The 12062-nt window shown below is 56.7% G+C and overlaps 1 protein-coding gene across 1 annotated transcript; it reads right to left on the bottom strand.

The window, feature by feature from the left end:
* Positions 1–3105: 3105 nt before the first annotated feature.
* Positions 3106–12062, bottom strand: LOC118643126 (tumor necrosis factor receptor superfamily member 22-like). The gene is made up of 7 exons (XM_036281033.1): positions 11997–12062; positions 7897–8020; positions 7154–7282; positions 5443–5551; positions 4105–4178; positions 3700–3725; positions 3106–3339 (listed from the first exon to the last, which is right to left on the bottom strand). Exons 1-7 carry the CDS (start codon positions 12060–12062, stop codon positions 3106–3108), a joined length of 762 nt encoding a protein of 253 aa, XP_036136926.1.

Genomic DNA, 12062 nt, shown 5'->3' with positions numbered 1-12062 from the left:
TCTTTAGATTCTTTTTTATTATTGATCTTTAACAAACAGCATCTGCCCCACCCTCTGGAGATCCTCTTACACGGAACCCCTGAGGGAGTTTTTCATGCATTTGAGGGCTACAACCCAAGGCTCCTCAAGTAACTGAGACTAATAGCCTGCAGGCAAAAAGCTAGAGGCTACCTGAACCTTTCCTGGGCTTGCAAATCTACCCAGGAAAGCAAAACTTGACAGTGGCGTTCAATGTGGGTCCTCCCACACTCACCCAAACCAGCAGAGGGAGCCACAAACAGCAGAACAGCAACTCCCACTGGGAAAATTGGGCAGGCTGCAAACCCACTGAGATAGCCAAAGTGGTGAAACCAATGGACCCGCCAATAGTGTGGGGAAGGCAGGAGGGGGCTGGATTGGGGAGGAGGGGGTCAATGGGGAAAAAGGGGGGGACATATGTAAGTGATTCTGCATTCCTGGGGGTCCCTGTGCCCCGCTGGGCAGCCGCAGGTTTGTCTGCCCACAGATGCACCCGTGAGTTAGTGGAGTGGCAGACAGGGCCCAGGTTCACCCCACCCTGCCCCTCCAGGTTCCCACAGGACCCCCAGTGAGGGCTAAGCCTTAGGTCCTTGTTAGGCACCATGGACTCCCCATGTGCCCCCTGCTGGCCCTGCCGGGCCATCTGGTTGAGGAATCCACCCCCACGCCCTGCCCAGGCTGCTCTCTCCCCGTCCGGAGAAAGCAGTTCCCCTTTCTCCTGGAAGACCCCACCCCACGGTCCCCAGCTCTGCCAAGGCTTGTCAGTTCATCTGCAACAGAGACCCCAATTTGGGGTGCGGTGAGGGAGGAGCCTTTATTTTGTGCAAACAGCTCAGAGGGACTCAGCAAGGCCGAGGACCGGGCACCCCGTCAGGGCAGAGGAGGGACACAGAGCAGGGGCCGTGTGACGACCGGGGCAGAGACAGGAGCGTGTCCATCGGCCCAGGGTGCCCGCGGCCATCTGAAGCCTGAGGAAGGATCAGGCCTGGGCCCCCGGAGGGGGTGCAGCTCTGGGACACCTTGACCTTGGACTCCTGGCCCCGCTGTGGTAGAGTGGCTGTCTGCAGTCACCGTGGACAGGACCCCAGGAAGGCAGCACCCTCCCTCGGTCCCCCAGCCCCCACCCGGACGCTCCGGAGTTCTGCTGGGTGACGCCAGCGACCCCTGCAGTGGGAAGAGGCCAAGTGACCGCTGGTCCGGCTGGTCCAGGCTGGCCCTGCTGCTCCCCCGTGGTGGGCGGGGCCGGTACAGGGGCCTCTCTATACTCAGGGTCCTCAAGGGACTCGGGGCGCAGTCCCCTGAAGGGGTTGCTCCGATTGACTAACAGGACACTAGAACCCTGGCTGTTTAGCACAGCGGTCCAAGCATCAGCCTGCAGACTGAAGTGTCACGGGTCCGATTCCTGTCAAGGGCACGTACCTGGGCTGCAGGTTCGTCCCCGGGTACAGCTGGGATCGTGCAGGAGGCAACCAATCGATGTGCCTCTCTCAGCTCCATGTTTCTCTTTCTCTCCTTCCCTTTCACTTTATTTCAAACCAAGGGGAAAAAAGAGTTTTCTGCGCTGTGGGGATGGTGGAGGGAGAGGTAAACGGAGATTTCATTTTCCAGAGGGAAAGCCCTTCAGACTGAGCTGTGGTTCCCCAGCACCCCACAGGGCTGTGCCGGTCCAGCATCGCCCCCTGCAGGCGGTCCCGGAAAACCACCTGGGAGAAGGGTGTGGAGTGTCCCGTCATTCCTGTCAGCGTGGTCCCGCGTCTTCCAGCAGGGAAGGAAGGAACCACCAGAGCTCGGCAGAGGAAACAGCCTCTCAACAGAAGAAAACCGTCTGGAATTTCAAGGTAATTTGAAACACATGGACAGTGAATTTGAAGAAAGTTCCTATTTGAAAAATACCATTGCCCTGGCCGGTCTGGCTCAGCGGTTAGAGCGTCGGCCCGCGGACCAGCGAGTCCCGGGTTCGGTTCCCGCCAAGGGCATGCGCCTCGGTTGTGGCTTGTCCCTGGCCCTGGTTGGGGTCGTGTGGGTGGCAGCTAGTTGCTGTGTCCCTCTCATGTCGATGTTTCCTACTCTCTGTCTTCCTCTCTCCCTCCCACTCTATCTCAACAAAAAATGGAAAAATGTCCTTGGGTGAGGATGAAAAAAAACAAGTATCAGTGCAGGTGACTCTAAATCACTTGGTACAGCCCTGGCCGGTTTGGCTCAGCGGTTGGAGTGTCCGCCTGCGGTCCTGAGAGACCCGGGTTCGGTTCCCGCTAAGGGCATGTACCTGGGTTGCAGTTTGTCCCCGGCCCTGGTTGGTCGTGCGGGTGGCAACCACTCGATGTGTCCCTTTCACATCGATGTTTCCCTCTCTCTCCCTCCCACTCTATCTGTACAAAAAAAAAGGAAAAATGTCCTCGGGTGAGGATAAAAAAAAAAAAATCACCTGGTACAGGGTCTTGCAGTGATCTCCAGAAGGACTTTACGAGAATCTTCCCCAGAAAGGATTAAATGAGGAAAAGGCAAAGTAGGGGAAGCTGATTCAGGAAAGACCTTCTCGGGAGGCTGAAATGAGTAAGAGTGGAACAGAGCTAAGGGCTCCTCATGAGTTGCATCAGCTCTGAGGACAGGGAGCAGCCCTGCTCAGCTGACACACCCCTAGGGTTAGAGGAGAAATTACTGCGCTGTAACAGAAACAAAGAATGTATGGGTGTCGAATTCATAACTTTTTCTCCAGAACATCTTTGAGAACGACCACGTATGATACACATTTTAAAGGGAGCATTCAAACCATTAGGGCTTAAAGAAAGGTGTCTTGATGAACATCAATGTAGGGCACCCGATTAGATAAATACATAAGTTCTGAAATGAAACTGGAATGTTTTGGATACATTTGCCAAAGAAAATTTGACATTTAAAGAAATGTGGAAAAAAAATTTAAATCATTTAAAAAAATGATTTGGGCAGTTCTGGAAGTCAGTTATAATACATTGTTTTGTGTATTATAAAAATAAGTTATATTTCAAATGTTAAGAGAGCCCTCGGAGGAGGAGCGAAACGACGGCACCTACAACACACATGCGACGGCCATGTCACCCATCCTCAGGGTCAGACACTGCGGTCGGCCTGGTTCAGACGGGCAGGCGGTGGTGGCGGGGTGGGGCCCAGCCCTTCCCCTGCCGCAGGCTGCGGGCCCTGCACACCCGCTGGGCTCTCTGGGGTCCGGGGGAGCATCGGGGTCTCACAGGGCACATCCAAGCTGACGTCTCGGTTCCGGGGGCCCGGAGAGTCCGCACCCGGGTTCTCGTGCAATGACCTGAAGGGTGCCGAGCCTTCCGGCCTCTAACACAGAAGGAAATGTATTGAGTGGGGCATCCAGCACCCTTGTCTGAACCCCCCACCCCGAGATCAGCGGTCCGTGGATCCCAGGGCTCAGCGTGGTCAGCTTGGTCTCAGCTGGCTCGGCTGGCCTCGGTCAAGGCACCTCGAGGCCTGTGGCTGCCTCGGTTTCCTCAATGTGAATGGAACCCTCCAGAGTCGAAGGTCCTCTGGCTCTGGCCCTCAGCTCATGTCTGGCTGATACCCAGCAGTGAGGGGCGTCCTGGGGCTGACTCGGCCCTCCTAATGTGGGGCTGTCTGACCCTGGACGGGAGGCTGGGCTGGGACGGGCACTGTGCTCAGTGTACCCTGGCCGGTACTCACCACACTTTCTTGTCCGTCACGGTCACCTGTAAAGACAGACAGCACGCTGTGGTTAAGGGCAGGGTGCAGGAGGGACCCCTCTGAGATAGGAGGGCCGGGCCAGGGATCCCGCCAGGGAAGCTGCAGGAAGGGGCCTGGTGTGCCTCGTGTCCCCCAGCTGTGTGGTTCCCCAACGTCTGGGTTCCTCCAAGAGGGAAAGCTAACAACTAAAAGCAATCTGGGTCGCTGGGCTGCGGGCGGGGGCGGGGGGGTACGGGGATCTGCTGGGTGACCGCTGAGGTGTTCAGAGCCAGAGGTGGTGGAGCTCAGAGCCACGCGGCTGTTCCCCGTGAACCGGCTCATTTTCTACCCCATGATTTCACCTGCATAAAACACATACGAGAAGCAACGACACCAGCCCCTTACCTGGACCGGGCAGGCCGCACACGGTGTCTGCTGTGGCATTGCACGTCCGCAGGACGACCTTCCCTTTGGGACACCTGGGGAGGGAGATGCCCTCACTATTCCCGTTCCACTCTGCCCAGGCCCCCGGCACAGGGGTGGCGTTGGCACCACCAGGTGGGCTCTGGGCTGGCTCCAGAGGGAGCTTCCCCATCCCACTCACGGGGGCACCGTGTGCCGTGCCCGGACACCCCACAAGGGGCCCGGGGGCAGGGAGAGCCCCAGCTCTCACCCGGCACCACGCGCCCCCCACACCCTCCTAGCGGACAGGGATGGACCCCCCCCCAGGACGCCTCAAGCCCTCGTGTGTAGGCCCGTGGCCAGAGGGAAGGGACCGTCCAGCTGTGAACGCAGCTCAGCAATGAGGTACCCTTCCTAAGTGTTGCAAATGAGGGGCTTTCTGATGCCACAGGTAGGTTTGCTCAGACCCGGGACGAGCGGGTCACCTGCCAGCACCTCAGTGCTCACAGCTCTCCGCACACGGAAGGACGACCTGTAGGGACGTCTGAGTCCCCAGCCCACGCTTGCGGCCCTCACCGGCTCCCCACCTCCTTTCTGAGGGCATGAGGCTTGTTCCCAGACGCCAAACTCGGTCACGAGGGAAAAGCCACTGAGCACCTCCAGGTTGGACACCCTATGGGATCCGGAAGCCCGCCCAGCCTGCCACGTTGCTCTCTTTGGACTGAACCCAGCCTTGGAGGAGGCCGGACACGAAGGTGCTGTCGTGCCCTTGGTGTGAGGCATTGGGCAGCTGGTCAGGAACTCGGGTGCCAGAGGACATGGTGAGATGCCCCCAGAATTCTACACACAGACGATCAGTTGTCGAGAGGGAAGGACAGAGCGTCTGTAAAAGCCAAGGATCCGAAGTCCAGTTCGTCCCTCATCCTTTCCCGGGATGTGACATCGGGACCCCCTCCAGCACAACAAAGAGCCACCCAGAGAGGGGTGCGGTGGCAGAGCCGGGAGGGCGGGGTGGGAGGTCGCGCCCTGGCCACTGGGAGCGACCCTGAGAGCGGTGAGTAGCTGGGGACCCAGGGACACGAGCTCCGATGGACGGCGGACAGGATGACGGGCCCTCGGGGAACACGGGCCTTGAGAAAGGACGCCGTGCACGGAGCAGGGACAGCAACCAGACACGTTAGGAGGGAGGAAATCCCTGGGAAACAGGCCCTGTCCAGATGGGGAACGACCTGGACATCGACAGGAGCTCCGAGCTGGGGAGGGGAGGGGGGTCGGTCCAGGGCTCAGCCCAGAAGCCCAGCCCAGCCCGCTAGCCCGCCCGGGCTCGGCGCGGTCACCTACGAGCTGCACGGTGCGCAGAACTCATTGGAGTCGGGGTGGCGGTAGCGGCCCGTCTGGCACTGGCACTTGCGGTTGCTGGTGGGAGTGCACTCCGCCACCACTTCCTGGTCTGCAGGGCAGAACGAGGGGTCAGTCCCAGGGCCACGCCGTCCTCCTGTCCCCGCGGGTGCCTACGGGTGCCCCCACGTGGCCACGCGGGCTGGAAGCAGTGTGGCCGCAGGAAGGACCTCAGCCAGCCAAGCAGGTGCACCCGATGGTCCTGAGGGTGGTGGGAAACCCTGCTGGGGACGCCCCCCACCTCTGCACCCCTGTCTCCCCAGGGCCACCCGACAGGCGGGGTGCTGGCTCGGAAACTGAGTCCCACGGATCCGCTGGGCACCACGGTCTCAAAATGTCCCCAGGGGGGTCTCTCACTTACGAAGCTGACAGCCTGCCTCGCCCTGTTCGCCAGCCTCCTGGGTGCCTCCCAGAACACAGGGTGCTTCCTAGGGGCGCCCACTTTGTAACCGCGGTTACGGAACTCAGTGCCCCAGGGACCCAAGTTCTAGAAGTCACGCCAGTGTCCGTCTGAGGTTAGGTAACCGTCGTCAGATTTGGGACAGAAAACCCAAGTCATCTTAGCTAATCCCTTGGGGTCGGGGCTGCGGGCTGTGGGGTAGAGGTCTCTACTCCGTCCTCGCGGATGAACAATAAGGGGACATTTTAAAGAAAAACTGGGCCCTGGCCACTTTGGCTCAGCAGCTAGAGTGTCAGCTTGCAGACTGAAGAGTCACTGGTTCGATTCCTGGTCAAGGGCTTGTACCTTGGTTGCAGGTTTGGTCCCTGGTCCCGTTAGGGCCATGCTGGAGGCAACCAATGCATATGTCTCTCTCTCTCTCTCTCCCACTCAAAACAATAAAAATATATATAATAAAGAAACCTTGGGTGACAGAAAATCCGAGTTGCACTGGATGTTGGGGAACCCTCCTGATCCCCCTGGGTGGGTGATGGCCCTGGGTCTGTGCGGGAATGAGTGTGCTCCTAGGAAGTGTGGGCGGTGATAAAATAATGTCTGCAGCTGACTTTGAAGTGGTTCGCCCTGTGTAACACATGCATGCACACACATGAACGCACTCACCCACATGCACACACATGAATACACTCACCCACATGCACACACACACACACACACAGAAATGTGATCAAAACTACCAACTGTTTAGTCGTCTGTGCCTTATGTTCTGTTCTTTCAACTTTTCTACATGTTTAAAAAATTTGCAATTAACATTTTCTCATTAACTAGGGGCTATTATTTACCTATTTATACCGTGTGTGTGTGTTCCAAGTTTCCTAGATCAAATTTTCTAATTTCCAATTTAAATACAAAGATTCATAATGAAGAATGTGGCTGCAAACTCTGAACCAGGTGTCCCTGCGGGTCTTGTCACTGTCTCGCACAGTCACCACCCACGGGGACAACGTTCGTGCTGATCAACGTCCTCCAGCTCTTGGCAGCGGGGCGCCTGGGCTTTCGGGGGTGCTGTCCTTCCCTTCCCCAGAGGCTGGGGCACGGGCACCTGGCTTCGCAGTGTCCAGGGCTGACAGCGGACATCCTGTGCTCCATGGACAGGCCCGATGTCCGGGGCGTCTGGGGACGTAGTCCCAGCCCGGCCGCAGCGGGGTCCAGGGCTGCAGTGTCAAGGTCAGGCAAGGTGGGTGTGCTGAGACTCACCCTCGGAGCAGGAAGAACACAGCAAGCAGGACCGCAGGCCGTTGGGGAAGGCCGTGAACGTCCCTTCATCACACATCGCACACTCGCTCTGGGTGTGGGTGCTGCTGCAGGGCTCACGGACATACTGGCCTGTGCGACAGGTCGGGCAGGAGTCACACCCCCGCCAGGCACGCCTGGCGTCCCCGCTGTGAGGCCCGCACCCCAGTCCCTGGGGCTGGCCGCTCCAGGACAGCACAGAAATACGAACGTCTTGGACTTTTGCATCAGAATAACCTCTGGCCCTGGCTGGCGTGGCTCAGTGGTTACAGCATCGACCCACACACCGAAGGGTCCTGGGTTCAGTTTCCAGCCCCAGTTCAGGGCGTCTGTAGGAGGCAACCAGTCAATGTGTCTCTCTTACGTGGATGTTTCTCTCTCTCTCTCTCTCTTCCTCACCCTCTCCCACCGGCTCTATCTGAACTTACATGCAAAAATGTCCTTGGGTGAGGATAAAAAAATATATATTGTGTTAAAATTGATTTGAGAGAGAGAGAAACATCGACGAGAGAGAACACTGACTGGCTGCCTCCTGCTTGCCTCCCAGTCGGGATCTGGCCCACAACCCGGGCACGTGCCCTGACTGGGAAGCAAACCTGCGACCTCTTGGTGCAGGGTCGACGTTCAATCACTGAGCACACGGGTCGGGCTGGATGTGTCTTGGCTCCGGGGACCCGCCGGACAGAACGCGAACCGCCGGGACTCACCCGCAGGGCAGCGCCGGCAGCAGTTGCTGGCAGAGGGGTACTCGTCGAGCCCGCACGGACTCATCATGCTGCGGGGCTCCCAGCTCAGCTTGGAAATCAGCTTGGTCGAGGCGGCCACCGCCAGCTGCAGAAGGACAAGAGCGTGTCCTCGGTACTGGCCACCTCACGGGCCCTGTGCTGGGCTGGTCCCTCTGTCACATGCGGTGAATCCCAATGTCACCGGAAAGCAGCGGGCACTGTGACCCCGCGCCAGGTCTCCCCCGTGACCTTCTCACTGGAGAGTTGGGGCGCCTTCCTGCACACGCCCCAGCCCACGCGAACTCCACCGTGTCTGCTGCCTGGGCCACGGGCAGGTCAGGGGCTCACTGGAGCCTCCTGTGGGGTCAGAAAATGAGCCTCCTCATCTCATCCCCCAGGGTGGAACGTGTCACAATGTTCAGGTTTTCCAAGGAGAAGAATTTAGCAACAGTAACATCGACATCAGCTAGACAAACATAATCAGGGGTGGCCACACTTAAAAGTGGGACAGTGGCCACCCCATCAAGCCAGGGGGCACGAAGGAGCAGGTTCCCTGAAGGAGGAGGGGGTGGCCGGACAGGGGGAAACAAGAACAGGCTGAACTGTCCTGAGCCGCTCAGAGGGGCCCCTTCAGTAGGTCTGGGCCCCGCGACCCCCCTGCAGACAGAGCGCCAGGGTTGGGGCTGCTGACAGATGTGGGGAGGGCAGAAACAGTGACGTGACAGCATTGTTGGGGACAGCACTTGTGTGGGGCCTCTTCTGAGGCTCTGCTTGATTCCAGGAGAAAAAGCGAGAGGGGAGGGGGCCACAAGCACCTGGACCCCCAACCCGCAAAGTGGCAGAAGTAAGTCCCTCCTCAGTAGTAATAACTTTAAATGTAAATGCATCAAACTCTCCCATAGAAGACAGAGATGGACACAATGGATTAAAAAAATTACCCAACTACACACTGTCTACAAGAGACTCACTTCATGTCCAAATACACACAGAGGCTGGAAGAGACACGATGGCAAAGGGTATGAGGTGCACGGTCACCAAGGGGGGGGGCATGCAGATCAGACAAAATCCACGTTAGCTAAGATACTGTTACCAGAGACAAAGAAGGACATTATGTGTTGCTAAAAGGATCAATGTAGCAGGAAGGGATAACAATAACACACATTTATGCTTCTGATCCCAGGACCTCAAAACATGTGAAGCAAACCCGAGGGGCCTAAACAGGGGAAGAGAGTGCTGTGAGAAAAAAATATTGATTAGCTGCCTCCTGTCCCTTCCCCACCACCCCCCAGGGATTGAACCCACAACCCAGCTATGTGCCCTGACCAGAGATCAAACCTGAGACCCCTCTGTGCACAGGATGACACTCCAACCAACTAAGTCACACCCTGTTTTGTTTTCGTCGTTGTTAATCTTCAACCCAGGATATTTTTTCCACTGGTTTTTAGAGAAGGAAACGAAGGGAGGGAAGGGGAGAGACATAGAGAAGGAGGGAGAGAAGCATGATGTGAGAGGGACACGCTGATTGGTTGCCTCCCTCATGTGCCGAACCATGGCAGGGTATCGAACCCACTGCCCTTCGGTGTGCTAGCCAATGCTCTAACCACTGAGCACACCCTTTTAATGCAGTCATCTACATACCACGGATACCTGCTATTTTCTACCCAAAATCTTCAGGGTCCAGTTCAAGTCTTTTCCCAGACAAACAAACCTTCCCTACCTGAATCACAGAGATCTCCTAATTCCACTCAGAACTTAATTCTTCCCTGTTTCCGGGGCTAGCTCATGGAATCTACTCTAAGGGAGAAAGTCCTCCACTGTGCACACTGCTTAGTGAATATGCTGAGGCCCAGACTGGGTTATTTCTGGGCTGGAAACAGTGCCTGGGAGAAGGAAAGGGCCTCCTCTGAGGAGCCTCATGGACACTGGCCTGGCTCAGCTGTTAGATACACTGTTTGATCACACCTGTCTCCTCTCAGCTGTTAGATACACTGTGTCATGGCACCTGTCTCCTCTCAGCTGTTAGATACACTGTGTCATCGCACCTGTCTCCTCTCAGCTGTTAGAGACACTGTTTCATCGCACCTGTCTCCTCTCAGCTGTTAGAGACACTGTTTCATGGCACCTGTCTCCTCTCAGCTGTTAGAGAGACTGTATCATGGCACCTGTCTCCTCTCAGCTGTTAGATACACTGTGTCATGGCACCTGTCTCCTCTCAGCTGTTAGATACACTGTGTCATGGCACCTGTCTCCTCTCAGCTGTTAGATACACTGTGTCATCGCACCTGTCTCCTCTCAGCTGTTAGAGACACTGTTTCATCGCACCGGTCTCCTCTCAGCTGTTAGAGACACTGTTTCATGGCACCTGTCTCCTCTCAGCTGTTAGAGAGACTGTATCATGGCACCTGTCTCCTCTCAGCTGTTAGATACACTGTGTCATCGCACCTGTCTCCTCTCAGCTGTTAGATGCACTGTTTCATCGCACCGGTCTCCTCTCAGCTGTTAGATACACTGTGTCATGGCACCTGTCTCCTCTCAGCTGTTAGATACACTGTGTCATCGCACCTGTCTCCTCTCAGCTGTTAGAGACACTGTTTCATCGCACCTGTCTCCTCTCAGCTGTTAGAGACACTGTTTCATGGCACCTGTCTCCTCTCAGCTGTTAGAGAGACTGTATCATGGCACCTGTCTCCTCTCAGCTGTTAGATACACTGTGTCATGGCACCTGTCTCCTCTCAGCTGTTAGATACACTGTGTCATGGCACCTGTCTCCTCTCAGCTGTTAGATACACTGTGTCATCGCACCTGTCTCCTCTCAGCTGTTAGAGACACTGTTTCATCGCACCGGTCTCCTCTCAGCTGTTAGAGACACTGTTTCATGGCACCTGTCTCCTCTCAGCTGTTAGAGAGACTGTATCATGGCACCTGTCTCCTCTCAGCTGTTAGATACACTGTGTCATCGCACCTGTCTCCTCTCAGCTGTTAGATGCACTGTTTCATCGCACCGGTCTCCTCTCAGCTGTTAGAGACACTGTTTCATCGCACCTGTCTCCTCTCAGCTGTTAGAGAGACTGTATCATGGCACCTGTCTCCTCTCAGCTGTTAGAGACACTGTTTCATCGCACCTGTCTCTCTGTTTGACACTTCAGTGTTTTATTTATTTATTTATTTATTTTTATCCTCACCTAAGGACATTTTTCCATTCTTTGTTCAGATAGAGTGGTTAGGGAGAGAGAGAGAGAAACATCGATGTGAAAGAGACACCTTGAGTGGTTGCCACCCGCACGAGCCAACCAGGGCTGGGGACAAACCGCAACCGAGGTACATGCCCTTAGCGGGAACTGAACCCAGGTCTCTCTGGACTGCAGGTTGATGCTCTACCACTGAGCCAAATTGGCCAGGGCGACACTTCAGTGTTTTAAATAGCACTGAGGCCCTGGCTGGTTTGGCTCAGCAGTTAGAACAGCAGGCTGGGGAAACAATGAGTCCTGAGTTCGACTCTGATCAATGGCACATACCTGGTCTAGGTCTGTGGGAGGCAACCAGTAGTTGTGTTTCTCTCTCTCTCTCTCTCTCTCTCTCTCTCTCTCTCTCCCCCTGCCACTCTGTCTGAAGACGAATGGAAAAATATCCCCAGGTGAGGACAAAAAAATATATATTAAAGTGCCCCCCCCACACTAAAAACAGATAAATAAACCAGCCTGTCACCGGGCCGCTGGCATAGACCACAGCGGAGCATCACGTCTAAGCTCCTCCCCAGCTGCCCTCTCTGCCCAGCCCCCGGCCACGGGAGAGCACCGGGCAGGGGTGGCCTCGGGGGCATGCCCACCGTCTGCTCGCTCCGCAGGCTCCTCCTCCACTGAGGGGACTCGGAGCGCGCAGCCCGGCCTGCAGTGGGAGAATGTTCCATTTCTGGGCCGCTGGGGATCCGGGGGCTGGGGAGGGGGGAGGGGGGCGGGACGCTCTGTCTTTCCCTCCAGACTCCAGAACTCAGATTTTTGTCCGGGACTTGGTCCCACCCCGGGCTGGGCCCCCTCCAGGTTGTCGGTGTCTTCCCTCCCCAGAACCCCCGGCCGCGCACCCACCTGCGCCCCAAGGAGCAGAAGCAGGCTCAGCAGCGGCAGCAGCACAGAATCGGATCGCAGGGCCAT

Source organism: Molossus molossus, unplaced genomic scaffold, assembly GCF_014108415.1.
Source record: "Molossus molossus isolate mMolMol1 unplaced genomic scaffold, mMolMol1.p scaffold_m16_p_31, whole genome shotgun sequence".
Lineage (NCBI taxonomy): Eukaryota > Metazoa > Chordata > Mammalia > Chiroptera > Molossidae > Molossus > Molossus molossus.
The sequence above is the reverse complement of the archived record's forward strand: the minus strand, read 5'-3'. Positions and strand labels throughout refer to the sequence as shown.